The 25556-nt window shown below is 39.8% G+C and overlaps 2 protein-coding genes across 11 annotated transcripts in view; one reads left to right on the top strand and one right to left on the bottom strand.

Moving 5' to 3' along the window:
- Positions 1-14: 14 nt before the first annotated feature.
- ITGB1BP1 (integrin subunit beta 1 binding protein 1) lies at positions 15-9141 on the top strand. 5 transcript variants are annotated; one of them, XM_085574550.1, is made up of 8 exons: positions 15-121; positions 1932-2032; positions 2694-2769; positions 2968-3046; positions 3748-3884; positions 5074-5166; positions 7967-8116; positions 8784-9141. In XM_085574550.1, the coding sequence occupies exons 2-8, from the start codon at positions 1953-1955 to the stop codon at positions 8853-8855; spliced, it is 687 nt and encodes a 228-aa protein (XP_085430676.1). In that variant the 5' UTR covers positions 15-121; positions 1932-1952; the 3' UTR covers positions 8856-9141. The 5 variants fall into 5 exon arrangements, with proteins under 5 accessions (XP_085430676.1, XP_021381112.2, XP_085430674.1 ...); XM_085574547.1 differs by lacking the exon at positions 2694-2769 and having other exon boundaries at positions 22-40; positions 88-121; XM_021525437.4 differs by lacking the exon at positions 2694-2769.
- Positions 9142-9420: 279 nt separating this feature from the next.
- ASAP2 (ArfGAP with SH3 domain, ankyrin repeat and PH domain 2) overlaps positions 9421-25556 on the bottom strand; it is an 83043-nt gene continuing 66907 nt past the window's right edge. For 3 of the 6 annotated variants that reach the window (XM_021525431.3, XM_085574536.1, XM_077782420.2), the window contains 7 exons: positions 23796-24051; positions 21223-21384; positions 20199-20367; positions 18820-18887; positions 17565-17674; positions 13645-13767; positions 9421-12055 (listed from right to left, as the gene is read on the bottom strand). In XM_021525431.3, the coding sequence (XP_021381106.2) occupies positions 11981-12055; positions 13645-13767; positions 17565-17674; positions 18820-18887; positions 20199-20367; positions 21223-21384; positions 23796-24051 (963 nt within the window). In that variant the 3' untranslated portion in view covers positions 9421-11980. The remainder of the gene's footprint in view (positions 12056-13644; positions 13768-17564; positions 17675-18819; positions 18888-20198; positions 20368-21222; positions 21385-23795; positions 24052-25556) is intronic. The other 3 variants (XM_077782418.2, XM_085574535.1, XM_021525433.3) reach the window with 3 other exon arrangements.

Raw genomic sequence — 25556 nt, forward strand, 5'->3', positions numbered from 1 at the left:
GGGACGGCGGGAACGGAGCGGGAGCGGAACGGGAGCGGAACGGGAGCGGAACGGGAGCGGAACGGCGGGAGCGGAGCGGGAGCGGAGCGGGAGCGGGAGCCGGCGGGGCCCGGCGCGCCCGGTGAGCAGCGGCCACATCGCTCCGTCACTTGCCGTGTTATCGGCCGGGGCCGCAGGGAGGAGCGGGGAGCGAACAACGCCGGGATGCGGTGCTGCCCTGCCCGGCTTCCCGGGCCGGCCCCTGCACCCGCAGGGGCGGAGGTGCTCCGCGGCAAGCCCGGGAGCTGCCGAGGGCCCGTGTAATGCAGCGGCTCGCCCGTGGAGCAGCGGGCGCGGAGCCGCCCCGGGGGCCGCTGCGGAGGCACAGAGGCGCTCCTCGAGCGGCCACAGGCACCGGCACATCCCACCGTGCGGGAGAGCCGGTACATCACATCCCGCCGTGCGGGAGCTCCGGCACATCACATCCCGCCGTGCGGGAGCTCCGGCACATCACATCCCGCCGTGCGGGAGCTCCGGCACATCCCGCCGTGCGGGAGCGCCGGCACATCACATCCCGCCGTGCGGGAGCGCCGGCACATCACATCCCGCCGTGCGGGAGCTCCGGCACATCCCGCCGTGCGGGAGCTCCGGCACATCCCGCCGTGCGGGAGCTCCGGCACATCCCGCCGTGCGGGAGCTCCGGCACATCACATCCCGCCGTGCGGGAGCTCCGGCACATCACATCCCGCCGTGCGGGATCGCCGGCACATCCCGCCGTGCGGGAGCTCCGGCACATCCCGCCGTGCGGGAGCTCCGGCACATCCCGCCGTGCGGGAGCTCCGGCACATCCCGCCGTGCGGGAGCTCCGGCACATCCCGCCGTGCGGGAGCTCCGGCACTTCCATGCGGGCAGCTGGGGCGGCCGGGGCTCGGGGCTGCACCTGACACCGCCCTGCCCCGCGCACTGCCGGTGGCCGAGAGTGGCTTTTAGTCCTGCAGGGACCCAATGTCCGCTTAGTGACAGAACAGGGGCGGCCTGCGGACTCTGACCCATCACGGCATCGCACGTCTAAGCTCTGCCTTGTGCTTCTTTCATTATTTTCTGCAGTGTGAGCCGTCTTCTGTAGGTTGTCATAATCCATTGTCCTCTTTCTTCCATCTGCTCAAAGTTTCTGAAGTTTTGTAATGAAAATAATTCGTCTCTGAAGCTGAGAAATAGGGAACCAGCATCCTGTTGCTTGACACTGGCCAGCCAAAGTTGAAGTGAAGCAAGGTATTAGTAAGGCAGGCACAGGAAGTAGGGTTCTGGAATCCTCTCAGAATTCCCAGGAACTCAGTTCTAATGCAGTAAATGTACCACGCATTTTGCTTAATTTTCAGGAATATGTTAAGTGGTAGTGGCTGCTTCTATGGGTATTCCAGTCAGTAGTTCTTAAGGAGTAGGCTGGGGCTGGGATTCAGGGTTTTTTGTGGGTTTTTTTGTTTGGTTATGGAGGGAGGAGTGTTTAGTTGGGCTGTGTGGCATTTTGCTTTTTGTTTTGTTTTACTGGAAACATGGTCATTGGAGCAGGGAATGTGTTGTCTGCACTTTACAGGACACTTAGATTGTACTCACAAATAAAAATCACCTAATACATTTAGGTGGGAGTAAATTTTAAATTTTGCATTGTTTCTAAATCTATCTATGCATTAGAAACTGACCTTTGCAACACTGTGTAAACTACGTAGTAGCCTTTTTTGACAATTCAGAAGGAAAGGGAAGTTTTAGCAGAGAGCCTGAGGAACTTTCCCCAGTCAAACATGAAGAGCCCCAGAGTAAAATTCCTACCTCCTTTCACAGAGCCCTGTGCAAGTTTTCACCTTTGGTCCCCTTTGGACACAGTCACTGGTATTTGCCTAGACCTCCTTCCTTTGATGATATGTCAGGCTTTAATTTTTATTTTTTCTACTTAGAAGATCTTCTTTGATCCAATTATGAAAAAATGTTTAGAAAAGGAAAAAAGCGACACAGCAGCAGCAGCTCACAAAGTAGTGAAATCAGCACTAAAAGCAAGGTAAGCTGTTGGATATGGTGTTTATTCTTTGTAGAGCACTTGGGTTTGTTACAAGTTAACAGTTCAGTGGTTCTCTTGTACTGATGTGACTTCTGTAAAATGCCATGTTCCACAAAGAGAACTTTCTACTTCCGTTCCTCAGATTGTGTTATGGAAGTTGAAGATACCTATCAATCATAAAGCCCATGTATTCTGAGATGAATACTCAGTCACTTCCATGGTGAATTACACAAACACAAGATTTTCTTGCAGTGCATAGAAAGGTTTGAAGGAAAAATTAGTACATTTGTTCTTAAATTTTGCCTTTAAGGACAGTGTCTGGTGCTAGGTACCAAGAATGAGTTTTCTTCAGTACTTTTTGGTTTCTCAGTATCTCTAAAAGCAGTCTTAATTTTGAATAATGTGTTTGTTTTGTCTGATCGGTTTTAGAATGATCAGTTGAATATTCTGGATTTCCCAAGATGCTGTTTCTTTTCCCCTGCACTACTATGGTATTTCAAGTATTGGTGACAAGTATGCAGCTATCAATTTCTTCATGTAAAATTGCAGTACCAGAAAGATTTGAACATAACCCTAAGGTTTATTTTTCCTTTTTCTCTGGACATATCTTAAAGTTCATTTTCTGTTCTTCTGTCATTTCCTTCTTTCAAAACTTCTCAAGGGTTCCTAATGAACTTTTATCAGTCCAATCTGCACTGAAGCAGAAAAATATCTTCAAGAAAGAAACAGGTGGTACTGTTTTTTCCTCCCCATTTTCCAGTGCTGCTGAAGTAACTAGAACATAAACTGTAGGTTTTTGTTTGTAGTGTTTTTTTGGTTTTTTTTTTTTGTTTGTTTGTTTTTTTTTTTTTTTTAAGAGTTGAGGCAGGACATCTAGAAGTGAATTGTTAACACATTCTCAGTACCTTTCTGATGATGAGTATTTTTTTCCTTAGTCTGTAGATTCCAGTCTTGGGGGACTTTCCAGGTCTAGTACTGTGGCCAGCCTTGATACAGACTCCACAAAAAGTTCAGGTATGTAGTCAGAGCTTGAGCAGGTATGGATAGAGCAGGATTAACTTCCTGTCTTTGTATAAAACAGCAGAAAATGGAAAAGTTTAAGATAGGTATTTTCAGTAATAATGAGTGAATCTGTTCGGTAGCCTGGTGATTAATGCAGGCACAGCACTAGACCTCTAAGTGTTATTAATGATTCATCTAGGATTAAGTCACTGTTTTCAAAGTAAAGTGTCTGAGGAAGAAGAACTTAGTTGTGCTACCAGTCAATTGCCAGCACAAATTGTGTATAGCTTTTCAAATGGCTGTTTTCTGCTTTTCTAAGTTTACATTTGCACCAAAATAATGGAAATAAGATTTGATTTTACTTGTATTTAGTCACCAGTGTATCACTGTTGGACCAAACAGTTAATTTGAAACAAATAGACCTCAAAAAGTAGAACCAGCTTTTTATGTTTTCTGATTCAAGATTGTTAACTCCAGATATGAATTGGCATAAACAGTGCTGTGTCATGGATGCATATGAAACTGTTGCCTTCACCAAGGGTCTGTTCTAAATCAACCCAGTACAGTTCATTAAAGAGTTAATATACTGTGATAAGTGTTTGATGAAAGTCTGCAAAATTAGGGAATTTATTATGTTAGCCCTGTCAGCAGTAATTAGAATAGCATTACAGTTCTGGAAGTCTTCAGAATGGTTTTGTTTTACTTTGTTGCAGGACAAAGCAATAGTAATTCTGATACGTGTGCAGAATTCAGAGTTAAATATGTTGGTGCCATTGAAAAATTGAAATACAATGAGAGCAAAAGTCTTGAAGGACCACTGGACTTGATAAATTACATAGATGTTGCACAGGTAAGTGGGTTACAAAAGGCAATACCAACAAAGTCAAAACATCTTAAATTTAGGTGTGGGTTTTTTTTTTTTTATTTATCCTGTGGTTTGACATCTGTAAATTTTAGATTTACTTGAAGAATGTGGCATACTTAACTATTAACCTATTAATCTCAAAAGCCATCACAGTTCTATAATTTTAAGTGACTGGAGAAGATGCACCCAGAGAACCATTCTGCAGAAGGAGGCTCAGAGCCAAGGCCCTTTTCATGTGTACTTATTGAACAAGTCCCAGCTGAAAGCTGTTACATTGCCTCCAACAGGATTAGGATTAGTATCCCGGAAGGAATATCTCCCCAGATTCTTCAATATTGTAGAAGTTTTCCCATAGAGGAAGATGTCAAGTTTCTGCAAGTTTCGTCACTTATGAACCTGTGACCAAAGAACCTGAATAATATTTGGGTCATCCTTGCCAAACTTACTTGCTTGTACTTACTTTTGTACTGAAAGCCATAACTGGTTGTTCTCACTAGGTAGCTGATTATATATTTTTAAAAGCACAGAATGTCTGTTTATCATGCAGCAACTTGCCATTTCTGCATATGTGCTAAACTGTTTTTGCAGCCAAACAGTGAAGGTGCTGCCAGTGGAACATGGATCACCTTGGCTCAGTGCAGCATGATAGGCCATGCATGATTTTTCAGCCAACCTGATTTGACCACAGGGCCAACTCTCCCCTGAAATGATAAATTCCTTTCTGGAACCATGTGATATTTAGAGTAGAACAGAGCAAAATGGAATGGAGTGTTTCTTCTGGAAGGGACCCATGGTGATCATCAGTCCAAACTGCCTGACCACTTCAGGGCTGACAAACAGTTAAATGTCTTTTAAAGGGCATTGTCTAAGTGCCTCTTAAACACTTGACAGGTTTGGGGCCTGACAACCACCTTTCTAGGAAGCCTGTTCAAGTGTCTGGTCACCCTGTCAGTAAAGAAATGCCTCCTAATGTCCAGTCTAATGTCCAGTCTCCCCTGAATATATTTCACATTAAGCAACTGGGCGAGTGCTGGGCAGAGCAGGATCTGAGCAGGGTTTGTGGTGGTCCTGACCCAGTGGACCCAAGTACACAAAAATATGTTTTCTGTTATGTATCTTCACTGTTCATGTTCCTCTGTCTGCACTAAAGGCTTTTGTTTGTTTCCCTCCAAAGCAAGATGGAAAGTTACCTTTTGTTCCAGGTGAAGAGGAGTTTATTATGGGAGTTTCCAAATATGGCATTAAAGTTTCCACATCTGATCAGTATGTAAGTGCACCCAAGTTGTCTTTCTGATGAGAGTTGAAAAGTGCTTTCATTTCTTTCTCTGGTAGATGATCTGTGTGACCAAAATGTCATTTCTGGCTTTAAGCAAAAGTGAAACAAACGAGTTCTCCCAGCAGCACTGCTTCATGTCATATCTCCACAGGCTGTGTTTTCCTGGATTTATGACAAAAAGCTGTTCCTTGTGAGATAGAACACCATACAAAAGGCAAGCAAGTCTTTGGTAATACTCTTTGGGTGCCATTATATAATGAGGGAAAATAGTGTGACTGTGGTGGCCAAAACCATCGGTTCCTCAGCCCAAGTTAGTAAGGCAGTTCCCTTTGGTGTTTCTGTGAAAAGGATGGGGTTTTTCTAAGAATACCTGAGTTTCCCAACTCTTTTAAGTTCCATCCTTGCACTCCTAATCCAAGAATTAGAGTTCACTCTAGCATTAAAGCCTCATGATTCCACTTTATCGATCAAGCCTACTTTTTGTTTGCATAATTTCCTACATGTAGTTTATTTTGCTACTTCAGGTAGCTTCTTTGCTAAAATTAAAAATTCAGTCTCTTCCCCAGGGCCCTCCAGTTGCCTTTGTTTAGCTTTGTGTTTTAGCCATGTGGTTTCCTTCTTGTTGCCCTCAGAGCCCCAGATACCATAAATACTTGGCCTTATGAAGCCTTGACCCATCAACAGCCCAGTGATGCCTGTCCATGAAAGCCTCAAGTATGAGCACAGAGAATACCATTGCTTAATAGTTGAATGCTCTGAAGAGAGCCAAAAAGTTTCCTTTGGTCCCTTCAGAAAATAAAACACTTGTTAGTAATACCTGGGAGGAAGGGTAGTACTTGTTATTCAGACTTTGAATTCTTTTGAATTCTGTTTTTGTTCTCCTAAATTCTTAATTCTCAAAAACATAGGTTACACTATTATTTAAATTCCTTTGTGCTTTGATAAAGATCACATAGTTAATTTAAGACTTTCATCCATCATTTTTCTGTCTTCAAGCTGCAAGCACGCACAAGCAGATGAAGCCTTTTGTGGTTAAGCTAGCTTACACTGACAATTTATTGCACTGCATTGTTCCCCAAATTCTGGCTTTTTGCATCTGTGTCACCGTAGGCATTTGTCCTTCAGTGTGTTACTTCACCAAATTCTTTTCAGAGTTCCAAGATACTGAAAGGATGGGAAGAAATTAATTTACAAGGAGACTGTACTCAAAAGAATTCTATCATCCCTCTTTTCGTGATAATCCACATACATATTAGCACTGTAGCAAATTCCAGGCAAGCAATCCTTGAGAGTTACTAGTAATTTGGTGAACAGTCTTGGCATCTTTCTTACAGAGATGGGAGGATGGATGCAGTAAGTTCCAGGCAGGTTCCAGCTGCCCTGAGTGTGGTGTGATATTGCTGATGGCGAGAGCAATGTGAGCAATGAGCTGAGTGAGCTTCAGGATGGAGATGTTTTTCAGGAGGGTGACCTTAGGGCTGTGGTGGAGGTCTTTCCCTCCAGGGTTCCAAGGCAGGCAGGAAGCTCACTGCCCATTTTTACAGCTTCTGTATCAAAGTGGGCATTTCTTTAGACCCTTCAGCTGACAAAAACAGGTGTTTGATGCCATGAACACAGAGCTGTCTAGAATTTCTAAGACCCTGGAGATGGTATGACTGGAATAGACTAGATGAATATGATCAGAGGGCAGGATGGCTGGAGAAGAAAGGCTTTGTGTAGGGTGCAACTGCAGAGACTTTATACTGGGTGTCTTCTACCAATCCTCTCTGGAATGTCCAAAATCAGAAGTGTTGTGACTACAGTGGAAATCCTGCAGTTCTGATGGAGAGTAGAATTCTGCCAGATGAGATCTGTAGAAGAGTCAGGACACATCTTGTGGTTTAGGTCACAAACAGCCTGGCTACAGCCACATGGCTATTGCCCCCCAAAGCAACTGACCTTGTCTATACTGTCTTCTGGGAACAGTTTCCTGTGTGTATCCTTCCCAAGACTGAGACGGGATTGTCTGGAAAAATACTGGGAAAGTAAGAAGTTGTTTTAAGTTCCCTCTGTGCCAGAAGGACAGTGTCCCACCTGGCACAGAGCCTCAGTGAGGATTGGTGGGAAGTGAATGTGCGCTTCCAGATTATGGCCAGGAATGTCACCATAGAATCATGGGAGGGGCTGAGTTGGAAGGGATCTGAAAGATCCTCTGGTTCCGTCCCCCTGCCTTGGGCAGGGACACCTCCCACTAGAGCCAGTTGCTCAAAGTCACCTCTAACCTGACCTCAAACACTTCCAGGGACTGGGCGTCCACAGCTTCTCTGAGCAATGTGTTCCAGTGCCTCACCACTCCCACAGTAAAGAATTTCTTACCTTAAATTCAATAACCTACTATAAACCTACTCTTTCAGTTTAAAGCCATTCAAATCCCCTTTTTGTTGTGACATGCCCCTGTAAAAAGTCCCTTTCCTGCTCTCTAGCAGACCCCCTTCAGGTACTGGAAGGTGCCCTAATGTCTCCCCAAGAGCTTTCTCTTCTCCCAGCTGAACAACTCTCTCAGCTTGTCTTCACAGTCCACATAGGAATACACTTCTAAACTAGAAGCAAAAGTTAAAGCTAAACTTGTGCTTAACCACCACTTTTTAAAATCAAGACTAAATTCTCAAGTAAAAAAAAAAAATTACTAAGGAAAACTTTTCTCCTTTAAATAAATCTAAAGTATTTTTTCATAAGTAAGAACAAAAACGTGGAAAACTGAAATATCTGTTGTACTGTTCCAGAGTAACTTTTATTTGCTGTGTGCTTTCAGGATGTGTTACATAGGCATGCTCTCTATTTGATTGTAAGGATGGTGTGCTATGATGATGGTCTGGGAGCAGGAAAAAGTTTACTGGCTTTGAAGACAACAGATGCAGCCTCTGAAGAATGCAGCCTTTGGGTATATCAGTGCAATAGTTTGGTAAGAGTTTATGCTTGCCGTATTTAAATTAGGTAAAGGGAGATTCTAAAACCCAAGGCTCTTGTGAAGGCTTTTTGGCAGGAGGATTGCTTAATTAAAAAGGTATAAATGTGTGCTGGCTGAGGAGGGGACAACAGCTGTCTATATTGGATCAGCTTTGAGAAAAACACCTACATTCCTAAATATGCCAGTGACTGTACTCACCTGAGAAAGCTCTGTCCAGTCTAAAGGGTGCTGTGGCAACACCTATGGACAATCTCAACTTGTATTTCCAAAGACAAAAACCTCTTAATATATGGAGCAGGAAGGAATGGAGCAACAATTCTGGTAATAGAGCATGCAACCATATTTGTAATAAGGAAGGTGATTTCTTATGAGTACGAGAATTCATTGTCAGGATGCTCTGATGACACAGACCCTTGGCTGGCAGCACTGGAGGAACACAAAAAATGAGGTTCTAAATGCTGGTGCTGTGCTCTGCTGACAGCCAGCAATTCTGAGTTTGCTCAAAAGAGCTCATGTAAGACAGTTTTTACATATCATTGCAGGCCAGACAGATGAAATCCGGTCTCACAAAGCAAAATGAAGGACACATTCTTCTTTAAATGAGTTTTGAGAAGTTTAGAATTCTTCAGAAAGTGTTAATGTGTGTGTTTGGGTTTTTTAGGAACAAGCACAAAACATTTGCAAAGTGTTGTCTACAGCCTTTGATTCAGTTTTAATGTCGGAGAAGTCCTGATTTCCCTCGGCAGCAGTGCTCGTGTGGAGGCACCGGGGCTCCTCGTGGCACCACGGACAGCTGGGAGCCACACAGTCCTAGGAAAGGCTTACTGTGCGAACAAGAGCCACACAGCCTTGCACATGGTACTCTGGCATTCCCCAAACGTGACTTGAAGATTGCATCTTCAGTTTCCGGGACATTACAGAATTTTATATTTAACACAGTTTCCCTTTTTCCTAAATAATGTTTTCTATGTTAATGTCAATATTGCAGAAATGTAAAATAAAACTGACACTTGCTTCTACCTCGTTGTCTGAAAAACAATTTGTAAATACTGACTTTGATTCTGCTTAAGCCAGACACCAGAAGAAAACGAAAGCACAGTGGTAAGAGGGAGTTATTTGGTTCTTTACCCCTTTAATTTAATCTCAGGTGTGCCATCTACAGTTTTTCTGTTCAGCTGAAGTTCATAAGAAATACATTTTTTCCTCAAGTGATACTTGTTTGTATTTGTCATTTTTATACATTAAAAAGAACAGTATTGTGTAAGCAATACAAGGGAACAGAAGAGAAGCAGAAAAAGTGATTTTAAAAGTAGTTTTATTTTTCCAGACATTTGACTGGTTAACAAGAGTAAAATTTATTAATCATGCTCTAATTATAAATCACTGCATCCAGGACATTGAAAATAAGAGTTGATTTTAGGTTATACAATATATACAGTTGCTCTGCAACTAAACAAAATAAAAACAACTGAATTGAATATTATACATCTCATAGCATTCTAAGCTGCATTTTAAGTGTCACTTGCTCCTTTTTAAACAGTTAACACAGCAACCTAATAGTCTGTCTATTAACAGGTTTTTTGAATCAGATTTGAAAAGCTGTATGAAATATGCCAAAATTTTGGACTTAAAATTCTTAATTTTATATTATAAATAGATATCTACAGGCTCTAGAATTTCATTTTTCTCTGCCAGAGGAGAAAACTTTGAGAAATGCAGAAAATCAAGGGATAAATTTTGCTTAGCTGCTCTTCATTGGTCTTTGGGATTTTACCTGTCTGCACTGTTAGTGCTATTAAGTTGTAGTCCACAAGTTTCCTGGAATTTAAGTGACCAGTAAACAAAGTTGTGATGTTTTACTCTATGCCTCTTCTAGCAGAACTCAAGGGAAATTTGTATTATTTTTTAATGTTACGAATTGTTACATACACTATAAGATTCTGTGTTAAAAATACTGTACATTAGGAGATCTGTGCAAAATAATATGCCCATTTACTCTCTAGACTCTATCAGGGATAGAAACATACAAAATAGTGTTGCAAACTGAACATATCAGTAAGTGAATAAAACTGTAGTGCTAAACTATTACTCTATCATTTTACTTGGAACTTTGAAAATACAGACTAATTTGCTTCAACTTGCAATAAAAATATCTTGAAACATTCCAGTTTGTTCCCCATTTATACTGCAGCAACAGCATCTAGGAAGTGAAAGTTACACATCTACGTGGCTGTACCCACACGCCCGAGAGGCATCAACCAGCGGTACCATTCAGGAAGGGTGATACAGGGTGAAATCAGTGTTGCTCTTCCAGCATTTTCACAACGTGGTTTTTCTCCAAGTGAGCACAGATGTGGTAGTTGTGGCCTGTTTTCCATTCCTTCCAATATGAAATGGCCAATTTAAGCACCATTTGCCAGAAATCCAAAGCTCTCTTGATAAATCTAGAGATACAATGTTCACATAACGTGATCAAAGCCAATGTGACCTAGACATTGATTTTCTGTATCCTATGCCTCAGTTGTTTCCTGTAGCATAAGCAAAACCTGGTACAATTGCACAATATACAACATCAAAATTATGTCAGATCCGTATTGGTGTTTTAAATTCCATCAACCAACTGGGAACTATCCATGGCCTAGCTTTTGTACACAAATCAGCAAAACAAGTTTAACAACAGTGTAGCTACCATATATGTGAGTATTCTATATAAATACAGAGTGAGTTGGCAAACTATCATCGTTTGCAAGGTAGTGGCACACAAATTTCATAAACCAGAACATAACGTAGTGAACTTGTGAGGTGTCAGGTATCTCATTGACCAAGGACAACATGTTCCACAAAATATGTTCTCTCTGTGAACACATTGCTGGATGATTTAAAGAAAATTCAAGAATTTAAAAACAAAGTCTTAATGCTATAATGAGACAAATGTAAGAAATGTTCTGCAATCCATCATCATAATTAAGCACAGTTCAGGAAGTGCAGTTTTCAAATTCTTGAGTTAATATAGTAACTCATTAATATTGCCATAGTTTAGTTAACCAGCAGTAGTCACATTAAATGACCAAATGGATGTAACATACATAAAGAACATTTAAAAAACAGGTTCTACACACATGCAGCATAGAAAAACAAAACAGTCTCAAGCTCACAAAATTAGAACTAGAAAGTTCAACAACTAACACAGATTTCAGGTAACTTTAAACAAATATCTACATCCATTCTGAAAGAAAGAAGTTTCTCCTGTGGTAAACTGAAGTACTTTTTCACTTTCACCTGGCCAAAGACACATAATTAAAATAATTTCTTCTGCAACTGTTGGCATCCTTGATGACAGCCAGTATGGCAAGCTACTGAATGAGTCCATTTCAGAACTACACAGCAGCTTACATGTTTTGGTTCCAACACTTCAAATGGTATCAAGAACTGGATAAGTTCACTGCCCTGGTAGATGCATACACAATTTATTCAACTGGGGAAGCAACACTGAACTGTTGTACTGTCACGTTACAAAAGGGAGAATAAAATTACAGTGAATTGATCAACAAGAACATTCATAATGTGATATTCAGACATGTGGATTTTGATTGTTAAAGCTTTTCAGTTCACCTTGAAAAATACAGGAAGAGTTGTTTGTTTTTAAAAGTGTAAACTGCTTATGAGAAGTTTTCACGTAGAAAAAAGTTTAAAAGTCCCAAAACCAGAACAATGGCAATAAAAAAGTAAGCTACAGTACCTAGGACTTGGGCAGTGCTCTGGCAAGGTGGCTATGTAAAGGTAGGTGAAATGGAATAGAACAAAACTTATTTCTGTGACTGCTGGAAATGAGAAATGTCTCCACTTATCAGTAGCAATCTAGTCAACAATAAAGTGCACAAATGATACAGGGAAAGCTCCTTTCCGACTGGGATCTCCATCAATATGACCAATCTGAAAGAGTCCAGATATTTTTCAAGTTAAATCTCAAAATGACATTTCAGTATCACCAAGATGAATACCAGTGACCTTCCTGCCTGTAGTACAAGCCTCCCACCAAATCTTTTCTGTGGTAGTGCTACTTTTCTTCCACCAGTAGGAAAATTCAGTCCTACAGGGTGCATGCTTATCAGCTGTAGGTTGGGTTTTTGTCAAATGCAAAAGTTTTATCCAGTTATTTGAATATACAACATCTCACTGCAGTACTGCTGCATAATTCCAGTGCAATCTGTAATGCCTGGCAGCCCACATTTGGCCTATGCTGAGGTGCTTCTTTAACCAAGACTGTGAGGCAAAAGGATAGTTCAACCTTCAACAGTTTCAGGTTTTTAACAGGTTTTTAACCTGTTTCTGTTTATACAGCTTATTGTCAATTTAGATGCAAATTGTTCACTAGCTAACACATTAAGGCAACTGTTTTCATGCACAATAATTTTCCAAGATTTTGCTTTAGCCAATAAGATTCTGGAATGTAAAAACTTGAGATGGTTTCCCAGCTCACACAGACTCAGTCCTAGTCATCTGAAGACTGAGGACAATACAAAGCTCTCCTCTGGTGCTGTCCTGGGTGACTTTAGGATGTTATATAGTATTATATAGTATTTGTATCCCCATCCATCTGTTTAGCCCAGAAATAAGTTCTGCACCTTTAAAACTAGATCTGAGAGCTAAGGGAGGCAGAAGGAGAATCGGTGGAGTGTCTGAGGAACTGTATTCAAATCACAAAGATGAGAGCTTCAGCTCTCTCTCGCTGCGTGTTGTCTGCAGTACAGACAGCGAGAAGGACAGAGCTCTCCTTTGCTTCCAGTTAGTTTTTAGCCCACTGAGGCAGACAAGTTTCCTGGACTGTAGCTGCTCTTTTTCCTGGAACTGTTCAGCCCTGCTTTGAACCAAAAACCAGAAATACACCAGGAGCTCACGTCTAGGGCCCGGTACACGGCATTTACAACGCAGGAGGGACTGATAAGAGACTGAGCAAGCCGAGCTACACCCCACAAAAAGGACCCTCTCTGAATTCACCATCTCTTCAGAACATCAAGAGGTTCCATTGTTTAATACTATTCATTTTTTCATGTCTGTGAGTACTTTGCTTGTTATATCAACCACTTTTTTCACTTTTCTCAAAGGAGGTTTATCTCCCAAACAGGTAGGGGGAAGAGCCACTGAATTCTGCCCTTTAGAGGACATGCCTTTGGAAGTTCCCTTCCAAATTTGTCCCAAACCAGGACAGACACCCACTACATAGCACCTGTAATAGCAGATTCTTAAAATGCTGACACTCCGCCAAAATTTTTCTGGATCACACAGACCATGTTCCCTGTGTATTGTGAACCCTACTAATCAGATTTCTTTTTTAAATTTTTTTTTTCCTTCTAAAAGCTTGTCTGAAGTTTGACTTTTGAAATTTCATCTCTGGTTGCCATGAGATGAAACTTTTCTTGTTATTTTGGTAACTCAGCAGGGATCTTCTGCAGTGAGTGTCAACCTCTAAGATTTAATTACTTTCTTTCAAAGTGTGTTGACAGAAAATGCAAAATACTCACCCACCACTCCTGATCTTCTTCACCATCAACTACAATAATATCTCCCTCTGCAAAAGTTAGCTCATCTGGGTTATCTGCTACACAGTTGTATATTGCTTTTACTCTCTTGGGTTTAGTTTTTGACTGAAATGAAAAAAAAGAAAACAAACCTGAAGGTAAATAATACATCAAAGAAGAAACAAAGTAGACTTGGAGTTTTTTAAAGAAAGTTTCAGAACTGCTTCCAGCTGCTGTTTTTCATAGGTTAGAGTTCAGCTATATATTTTATGCTGGGTGCTCATGCTTCAGGCTGAATCTGGCACCACCCAAAGCTTTTTGGAACCACTGTGCCAATAATATAGGCCATGTTTCCCTTAGAAATTCTGCATTTTGGCTCACCCAAACCTACAGAAGGCTCACCCTCCATCTTCAGAGATCTACATCACTGCAGTGAGTGTAATTTTGTTTAGAAGATGGGGTGATCAAATTCTGTGCAAATGTAACAGCGGCAGCATTACCAGAGGGAGGCCTGAGCCACCTGCCAATATGCTCCTTCTTAATTTTCTAAACCCATTCCAATAGTGTAAGAACCCACCAAAACATCCTCAGCCTCCAAGCAGTGCTCTGACGACTGCCAGCCACAGGAGTCTTTTGGCAGCTCTTTCAAAAGTGAAGTTTAGTAAGGAGTTGCAATATTCCAGTATGGCAGTGGGACTCAGTTGTAGCTATGTTCTGTGCAAAGTTATATCAAAATTGTTTCACTCCGGTTTTTCTCATCTGACACCTTTTCCAGTGCAAACCAGTCTGCTGCTGCATTTCTTTTCAGCCTCCTCATTCTCTGCTGCAGACAAAAAATAATGCTGCCTACACAGCGTTTCCATGCAAAACAACTCAACAAGTGAAGAGGCTCAAGAGCTGGAGGCAAAGTGCAAAGTTTTCCACAATGAGTTCACCCTTTTCCCAGCCATAGGGAACGAAAATCTCTCCTTTCTACCCTAAAGTGTCAGAGCAGAGCTGTAAGTGCCATTTAGGTCTGAAATGGCTGTTAATGCAGTGGCTGTTTGGGACAGAAGTTCCACATGGCATAAGATGGCCTCACCACCATACTGGAGTTCCCCCAGTGCCCGGTCCCAGTCTCTAGTTAGGACAGCCATGGAGCAGACAGCTTGAAAAGGAACAAAAGACCCCAATTTACAACTCTCATTTTCTCCATCAGCAAAATGCTCTGCTGAGGACAGAACTGCCCAATGGTTTAACTGTGCCATTTTATTAGAGCTGAGAACCATGCAGAGAAAAGAAGGAATGTGGATAGGGAAGGATGGATGCAGCATGATTGTTATGGTCCTCTGGAAGCATTCATTTGCATTCTAGTATAAATTCTATATAAATTCTAATATAAATAAAGCTCTGGCCTGCCTAGGGCAGGCACACCCTGAGGCTCTCACCCCTGTGAGCTGCCAACCCAGCACTGCAGCACAGCAATTTTTCCAGACACTCCCTCTCAGACAAATGACAGTCTGAACCACAACCACCTTTTAGGTCAAAAGAGAAAAGCTTCACATCAGTATAACAGTGATATAATTACTAACTTCAAAGTGCAGTAATTACAGGTAGTTCTTGTTCTTTAGAAGACAAGGAAATGAAAATAGATCTCATTCCCAGAGGAATAAAATCTTCTAGGGAAATTTCCCATGTATCTACAAAATGGTTTCAAAAATCTAAATGTCACATTGAGGAAAATAAAGAAATCAAAAGGTGAGTCAAGAATTTCCCCCTGATAAACAGGCTATTGGGTAAATGCACAGTGTAGGAGATAAGCCACTGGCCAAATGTGCGTGTACAAATTGACCTATATTTTCTTTACTCAAGGAGCATTTCTGCATTCATTTTCCAGATTTTGTCTGGCCTCTGAATTCCCTGGCAGGGTAAAGACATAGCAAAAAAGCCAGGAGTATAAGGCTAAATGGAGCAATTTAGCCAAAGAACTTTAGCTAGACTGATCTAGCTAAAGCTCTTTAGCTGATGGGCCCTTGACTAAATCTCAGCTAAGATGCTTTAGGTAGATTGATTTAGCCAAAGCATCTTAACTAGCACACACTCCTGAGTCAGGTTTTCCCTTACTTCTCTGTCCTATTACAGAAGAAAATCACCCAGCTGATTTGCTCAGTCAGAATTCAGTCAAAATTCACCTTAATGAAGACCTAGAGACAGACGGAGAGTCAGATATGTTCTTCACATTATGTGCAATTAATATTAAACATTGAAGACACTGACCCTAAAACTAGCCAGCACAGTCTATTCCTTCATAGCTAAATCAATTTGTGCTATTAAAAAAAAAAAAAAAAAAAAGATAACAACATAGGGAAACTACAACTTCAATTTATATAGAAAGTCAGGTTAGGAGCCTTTTCAGATGTGCTGGAAGGATGTAACCAGTGCTTACACTTGAACCCCAGCACACACAATGGAAATTAAGACCAGAATCCAGTAGCTTCACGACAACATAAGCAATTGGCACTACTTAGACAATTTAATTTTTTGAGGCCTAAAAAATGAAGGTTATTTTAATGCAAGATGGACAGTAACTTGGTTGAACAAGAGTGGGGGAGGTAAGAAACCAGAAAATTTTATACTCTCAACTAATGCAAGATGATGTCTCTGAGGTTTCTCATCATTATCAGATGAGAAACAGGTAACAGGGGCTCTGTGTACTCAAGACCAATGGCAAGGCTATGCACACTAACAGAACTCTGTCCTGGAGAGCTACTATTTCAGTGGACATGGTTAAGGAAAAACGGTTGAAGGGAGAGACACGGGGGACTGAAGGAAGCAGGTCTTTTCATTACAAGCCATTAACAAGACCATTGCAGGGCCCGGCACAGCACGTCTCCTACCTGTCTGTTTATTATTTACTGCTGAACCACACTCCTACACAGAGTGTGTGAAACAGCCCAGACCTAGTCACACACAGCATCTTGGAAATGTACAGGTTCTACATATTGTGATTTGCTTCCTGCAGAGATATACTGTCATATGGATCTTTTACATCTATCACACAAGAAGCCAACATAAAATTGAAGCAAAGACCAAAAACCAAGTTAACTACACATAATGTACAGCTCCTCTGACATCTGGAAATACATCCCTTTACCTACACCAGTATAAGATTACAGGTACTGACACTAATATGTGTTACCATTCATGGTCCTAAATTAAAAATATAAGTAAAGAATATAAAAAGGCCACACAATCAGATCAAGAGTCTATCTAAATCCAGTATCTCTTGTCTAATAGTCACTGTAAGGCTAAGGGAGGGTGGAGAAGAAAAATATAGAATTAACCACCTTCTGCTAAGGATGTGCTTACCAAGAGATTTCTTTCCTGTCACCAGGTGAATGCTGAGAACTGACAGCACAAAGAAAGAGCTTCTTTTGAGTTTGACTCCTGCTAGTCTTGTTTGAAGTAATTTCACCAGTATTTGATATATGCCAGTATATCTATGTCCATTTTAAAAGCACAGGAGTTCTCTTATAACTCACTTCACTGAAGACTGAGAATGAAGCTACATGTTACAAGTGACTCACCAAGCTCACCTACAAGTCACTAACTCATAAAGCTTATCTATTTCCAATAAGTCAAACCCTAATTCTGTGGATTGTGTTGGTCACATGTGGACATGAACAAAGAATCCAACTGGTTTGGTTTTCTTTTTTAAACTTAAAATTACATACTATCCTATAGGAAATTTAAGGAAAAAAATGTTTTTATAACTAGTACAAGTCACACAGATACTCAAACACAGGATATGTGCTTATGTTTATGTGCCTTGTATGTTTCATGGCTCTCACACTTTTACCATGGCAGGACACACTATCATGTCTACAGTATGTTTCGTAGAATGCAGGACATGAATGAAATCCAATACCTCATCTTGTACTTACTATTTGTGATTTTCTTGGCATTGGTGCTGGTGGCTGTATTTGTGCCAAAGTATTTGCTGTAGAACCAGTTTGTGTTCCTGGAATGTCACATACAGAAGATGACTCTCCTGCTAAGGTAAATAAACCAAGTAATATTAGGCATGCTTTCAAAAAAAAGTAAGAGTGATGGTATCAACTGAAACCAAACCAATTATTCTTAAAAGTATATAAATTATTTTATATCCCATGAGTATTTAATTTTTACTGGTTCTTTCTAAATAATGGAACAGAATTCTATACTTTTCCTTACCAAAAATGCCACTTTTCCCAAACACAACTACCTAAGACATTAGACAGTGCAGATATTTTTCTGTTCTATATGCGCATCTGACACCTTGTTTATGACATATGCAAACAAAAATTTTCAAAATGCATCCTTTGTTTGAGTGGGTTTTAAGGTGAAGTTAGAAAAGCTAAAGCCTAGCTGGAATTGAATCTGGCACGGAATGTCCAAGACAACAAGAAGGGCTTCTATAAATCCATAGGTAACAAAAGGAAAATAAGAGAATATGCAGACATATTGTTGAACCAAGATGAGATTCTGGTTAGGAAGTACATGGAAAAGACTGAGCTACTGAATGCCTTCTTGGCCTTAGCCTTTACTAGCAAGACAGGTCTTCAGGAAACCTGTTCCACACATCAGGGGAGAATCTGGAGCAATGAAGTGCAATGCCCTGCACTGGGGAATGAACAGGCCATGCATCAGTATATGCTGGAGGCCACTTGGCTGAAAAGCAGGACCAGAGGCAGTGAACACAAACTGAAACACAGGAGCCTTTGTCTGAACATCAGGAAACACTTGGTCACTGTGAGGGTGATATAGCCCTGGCACAGGTTGCCTGCCCAGAGAGATTGTGGAGTTTCCATCCTCTGAGCACAGTGCTGTGTGATCCACCCCTGTTGTTCCTTCTTGAGAAAAGGGGTTAAATCCAATAACCTGCAGAGGTCCCTCCCAACATCACCCATTCTGTGATTATGCTTATTACATGGTCCCATTATTGACTTTGTTTGGCCCATAGCTCTGTTCATGCTAGAGAACTTGAGGCATCAGGGCCTACATAATCACAAAGAGAAACAAGAAGAATGTCAGCACTGATTATATTTAAATATGTAAGGTATATGAACAGATTAAAGAAAACCTCAGCAAACTCACACTCTCCCTTTGATTGCTATGACATCTTAACTATAATAAAATAAATCTCTAAACCACAATTACCAGGTTGTTGTAGAGACCCAAGTCCTCTGGTCTGCCCTTTGTTTGTTAAGCCAGATGACTTCTCAGTCCTGTGCAGAAAGTGAGAAATTGGTTAATTTCAGAAACAAACAAGATCTCAAAAAAAACCAATATAGAGTACTTTCCAAATTATAAAAGTCTTAGCATGTCTTCAGGAAAATCTGGTGACAGCTATTTTGCTTTTTAAAGTACTAATTTTCTTCTGTATTTCTAATGAAGTGAATTGAAAGTTGTACTTCATTTTTAAAAAGGCAGAAAAATAATACGTTTGATTATTACAATTCATGTCTTTTCCTGAGATTTGAAGTTCCTTTCACTGTTATTTTATGTTTTTCTTAAAATTATGCATCCATATTAGTCTGTACATTATAGAAAGCTTCAAAAATTTGTGTCTACCTTTTAGCATGGTACATGCAAAAAAAAAAGGCTAAAAAGAAACTTAAGGGTCAAGGTTGCTTTCATCTTTCAGCTCCAATTTGCAAATGAAAACTTATTTCTTCCAAAATTTGCTCAAAGGCCCTATTTTCTAGATTTCTCATTACCTTATTGATCTCCCCTGGTTCCCACCTCAGTATTTCATTTTACTGCAATGCCCCAAACTGAACACAGCAGTCCTGCTGAGGCACCACTGATGTTGAGACAGTTGAGAGAATTAATTCCTATCATTTGCAGGTTATTGTAAAACTATATTCTTTAATTATTCCACAACAGCACTAGGTCCTCTGCCTTACTTACTATGTTCTTACAGATCCTTCTTCTAAGGACTTTTGCTTACCATACTCTGCTGTTCTCCATGCTTCATTCCTGTAGTTGATTGATCTTAATTACTAAGAGTTGCTTACTGAATGACACCCTTCTTTTCCCTTGACTATTCCTTCAGTTTCTCAAGCATGCTTTGGATATGATTCTGTTTTCCAGTGCATTTGTCCTTCCTAACTTATTTCTCTGCAAATTTAAAAGTTATTTTTTCTTTTCCAGGTCTCTCTACTTCTGCCACAAATGAAAAGATTCAATGGAACAGAACATACACAAAGCATGTGAACAATAAATGGCACAATCAGACATTATATCCCATTATCTCCTATTTGCTGCTAGAAGAGAATAAGCAATTGAATATTTTTAATGTTTTTTTAATCTCCATCATAGCTAGGCATTCTGGAGATATTCTGCAAGTCATATAACCTCAAAACACTAAGCTGTCTTGTTTTTACTGTAGTAATCATTGTCATCTATGTCCTTAGCATCTGCCTTCTGTTCATTCCCACACTCTAGAACACATCATTGGCAAAAGCATGCATGCTTTATATATTAAGTTATTAAAAATTATTAAGTATATTAAAGGCTAAAATGACATAAGTTACCCAGGAATAGGTTTTCTCTGAGAGATTCTGCTAGGAGGTTGTGGGGGCAGTGGTGGTGGGGTTGGCTTGTTTTGTGGAGGAGCTGGCTGCTGTTTTGATTGCTGGTTCAGAGCTTCTATAATGCTGGCTGTCTTTGCCACTGGAGGTGGTGGTGCTGGAGAAAGTACATCTATATAGGAAAGTTAGACAGAAACATGGAATTAAATTTCTATTTACCATTTCATTTCCTGGGTTCTCATTACAGGTTGCCCTGTTACAGGACTTATCCTCATGTAAGAAAAACGCTTTATTACGTGTAACGAAAGGAGGACCTCTTTGGAAAGTAATTTACCTTTAGTTTCATCTAGTTGAAGTTGGAGACCTCACAAGCATTTAAATTTATTCAAGCATTGAAGTGCAAGTAAAGAAAATTTTACCAAAGTCAGTCACATTATTGAAAACAGTAGATCAGAATACATCTTTTAAAGTGCTAATATTATTTGTTCAGTCAATGCCTTCTGTCTGTGTTTTACAGAAAAGTAACCAAGTGAGTAATATCTGGCAAATTTTATTTAGAGGAACATCTTTTCTGAAAATCTTGTTGTGATTCACAACTAACAGAAGACTAGATTTAGCAATTAATTAAAATTGCTATTCAATTCTTAAAGCCATCACAACAGCAGCTGGCAATGAATTAAAACATCCTTTTGTATTCCAGTGGTCTGCAAGAATCAAGCACAATGTGGAGACACAGCTCCAGGCTTACATGTAACATTCACCTTTACAACTAGTGAGAAATGCTGCACTAAAACTATATAAAATTATGAGCCCTTTAGCTGTAGTAATAGATGGTGTTTCCTGCTAACCCTGCACTACACCATACAGTCCTCACTGGAGCATCAGAGAAGACAGTTTGTTACTGGATGGGAACGATAGGCTAAAGCCACAGTCACCAAAAGAGGAAGTATGAGTTGTGGAGATGGAAAAATAAGCCAACTGCGATTAGATACAGTAGAAGGGAAAACAGGGGAAAGTGCAAACATACTTGTAGATGTTACACGCAATGGCGGCACAGGGGGTTGAATAGCTGGTGGATCTGATGAAGACCTCTGCCTGCTTATACTTTCCACTCCTAAAGAATTTGTCTTCCACATTGCATTAGATGAAGAAATTGTCTGAATACCACTGCCAAGAACTGAAGGCTGAACTAAAAAGAGAGGAAAATACTGCATTATTATTATTACTTACCCTACGCACAAAGTGTTAATATTCACACCGTGCTTTCAGAAATGGTGTGGCTAGACCACTATATTTAGCAACACCATATTCATCAAGTATAGTCACTGCATCCCAATGGAATGCCAGAGCAGAAATCAGTCTGGTGTTAAAAATTACACAGCAAAACTTCACCCAGAACTTCTAACACTTTACCTAAATAAAATTTGTCTCCAGTCATTACTTTAAAATACATCAATATTCGAAAAAGCAGATTTCTCAGTAAGAAGGCAAAAGGCACATATTACTACCTTCTTTAATCCCTGACTGATAACTCTACTTTTCTCAGCTACTGCAAGAAGAGGACTTCACTCTTCCACAAGCATGAGCACACATTGCTGCTCAAAGTGAAACATCAGTTTTGACTTAGAAACAAAATGAAACCTGAATTTCACTCAAGCAAGAAGCTATAATAACTAGATGTGCAACAGTCACAAAGTACTACTTCAGAGCCTCTTAAATTATTTCATTCTGAAGAGCTGCCTCCTCTTTTCATAAAAACACTCTACAGGTTTTCTTTATAAAGCCAGTATTTTGCACATATTATGCCATTTCTCCCTCCTCAGCACATGAGTATCATATAAAGAAAAGATGAAAGAAAGTAAGGTATGAACAAATATTAGGTTGCAGGAAAAAGCATAAAAGGTTCAGAAGACTTGGAAAACAGCCTAAAGCTATGAGGATAAAGGAGTAATAATACACCATAAGCATAACATTAACAACATCAGCAATTGACAAGAAGCTACGGTCAATGATACTATTATAGCTTTTAAGTAAGTATAAAAATTAGTAGGCTAATACATTGCTAGAGTAAAGGATATGAGCTAATAATATAAGGCAGGCAGCATGTCTTCATGGCATGAGTTCTATTACAGTGATGCCAAGAAGTTTGGGGCTGGGAATTAAATTAAAATGACACTTCTTGAAATGTGTCATTTAATCAGGGCAAACTGTGGGTATGATTGGCCATGATTAAAGCAATATCAAAGGATAAAACAGTCTTTTTAACTACTAAATTTTTTACTAATTCAGAGATAGAATCTAACAGTTAAACAAACCAAGCAAGCTCCTTGTGTAAATTTTCCTGTTTGGTGAGGAAAACATTCCTTTCCATCAAGTAGAAAAATGTTGTCTAGATATTAAGCTTCAAGTTCATGTGAAATGTTAAAGTTATCCTGCCTTAATTAAGTTTTACATGTGACTGAACTTCCCCCAGTCCCATGCTACCCTTTCCAAGTAACCCAAAACTGTCCTCATTTTTTCTGCCCCTTTTATGCAGCCATTCCATAACTGACTTTTCATATTAGACAGAAGATCAGTTTGCCATCTCAGGCACAATCACTGGTGCATGGAGTCCTACATTCTGACCTCTGCACAGTGCTCCCAAAGACAGAAGTCACCCATGTGTGCCCAGAACATTTCCTGATCATATCTCCTCTTTCAGAGTCTGAATACAGCATCATAGAAAACCATGTGTTTAATAATAACTTTTCTTGAATTGAATTGAATACATAAATTTAGCCTCCATGCAAGATGGTGGATAATAAAGGTATTAAAACAATGAAACACATTGAATATGACCTGTACTAAGAGGACCTATATATATTTCTCTATGTTTCTTTACTGTGATGCAAACAGATTACATATGAAGATAGGACTGAAGTTCACAGCACCAGCTTTAATGGTAGATTTTGCAAGCACACAACCCTCCGAATCAGGATGAGACACAAACTTTTATGCTGTTCTATTGATCTCGGGACAACAAGTAATTGGAAGCTGTATTTTCAGTCAGCTATCAGGTCACTAAAATCATCCAGTTCTCCACATCATGACAGTTACACTTTTATTTGAACAACTTTGAAGCATGTATTTATTAAAAGAAGAATTTGCAAGGTTAAAATCTCATGTTCTGCATACACTCTCCATTCTCTGAGATCTTAAACAAAGTTTCACAACATACGAATGCTATTGAAATTTTATCTTTACAGTGAACTCTGACAACGACGTCTTCAAGAAACAGAAGTATGAAAAGATTGAATATAACAAAAAAAATTGATGAGCTACATTGACTGAAGCCATCCTTTTAATAAACAGTTTAACTCTGGTGAGGTTATCTGGGTATTGTTTTCTCAAACTCTATTGTGTACTGTCTTGCAGGTATAACAAAAACCAAACTCAGAACACGTTATGTAGATTCACTGCAATGATATAAAATGAGGCCATCAATAACTGTTCCAATACTTACCTGTATTAAATAACTGTAAGAGAAAACCCCAAAATTATTTTTTTAAAAAATTAAATTATGATCCTGTTCTTCTAATATACAATTATATTTTCTAGTACCTTTGCCAATATTCCTTGGAGGTAGAGGAGGTGCACTACTTGTAACAGGTACTGTAGGCTGAATGGAAGGTGGACTGCCACTGAGTATTGCTCCATATGTTTCATTCTGTAATATACTTGGCATAAATCCTCTTTGCTTGTCCTTAGCAATGTTTGCTGCATCTCTTGCCAATGATGCTACATTAGGCTGAAGTTGGTTTGATCCAAGCTGGTAGAAGCTAACAGGCCTGTCCTCTCTCCGGTTGGGACTGGGTTGCTTAAACACAAAAAAAAAAGTACTCATTGATACCACATTAGTTGCACTCATTTTATGTATTAGTTGATAGAAAGTTATTAGTTTCTAGAAAGAAAAAAAGGCTTCTAAAATGCATTTTTGTTGCTTTTAATACATAACCTAAAACCTGCCTCTTCAAGACAAAGTAACTGTGCGCCCTAACAATGCACCCTAGCAACAACAACAAAAGATTAAACGTCAATTGCACTTCAAAACTATTAATATATTCTCATTTCTTCTGTAGTACACTGCTACAGGATAATACTGTATCCCTATATACACAAGACTATTCTTCTATAGATAACCAGTATAGATTTTCAGACTGTACCAAGTAAAGTTTACCTTCATCAAAATACCCGTCAGTATTTTCAAAATGAAATTAACAACTGTAGGTCCTAAGCCTCATCTGAAATTCAGCAGAGCTAAATCCCAAATGGATATCATGCCCTCAAAACCCAGACAAGATTTCATCTAAGTATTCTACCTGTCACTCAGCCTACAACAAATGAGTAGCCAAAACTTCTCTTAAACTCTTTTTAGCTCACTAGTATTACTGCATAAATTCGGGAGATTACTTCAATTGGCAGCTGGGATGGAACATTGCTCATCCCACACACATTACCAAATTCTATCTGATTAGGTGTTGTTGAGATTTACAGCAATCTTCTGCACTTAGCATTATTCTTCCTGTTTCAACAGCAAGCATTGTTATTACTGTTATCAAATGATAATTAAAATAGCTGGAGTTACAAATTAATGTGGCTAGTACAGCAATGGGCTTCAACAATCCACAGCCCAGAAAGCAAAAATATACCTTCAGAAACAGTGCTGGATACATATGCCATACTAACATATTGTCTGTATGAAATTAAAATAATCATTTATACTAATAGCATTTAGGCAGAATAAAGATTTAAATCAACATTATTACCTATACATATATATATAACAAGCAATTGATTTTCCTCTGAATACATTCAATTATTACTTCTGAATTCATCATGTAGGGCCTTTAGATATGCTATAGCACAGCATTATAGCTCCAAGATTTATCAGAATTATGTACATGATAGTCCCTACCCATGCTTTGGCTTAGCAGCCTCACTCCTCATTGGCTAACACTCTCCATTCCCTGACCTCTCCACTGTCCTCGTTCTGGGACTTGTTTCAACCCACACCTTCTGCTTTCTAAACCAGCAGAAATTCTTTTTCATGTTTATGATTCAGCTTTTCACTGGCTCACCAAACTGAAGCAGTTCAGTACAAGGACAGACAAATGTGTGCCAGAGTGGAGGCAAAACCTGAGGCAGGACCAGGCAGCCACGGTGTACAACAACAGCAGAAACCAGTCAAATTATCTTAACCTTCTTTTAGGTTAGAGTCTCTCTTGTATGAAATATTCTGGACTAAAAGAACTTAAATTTCAGATGTGACCAGACATGAAATAGATTTTCTGACATAGATTACAAAAACTATTCAGTTTTCTT

Source organism: Lonchura striata, chromosome 3, assembly GCF_050655825.1.
Source record: "Lonchura striata isolate lonStrDom1 chromosome 3, ASM5065582v1, whole genome shotgun sequence".
Taxonomy (NCBI): domain Eukaryota; kingdom Metazoa; phylum Chordata; class Aves; order Passeriformes; family Estrildidae; genus Lonchura; species Lonchura striata.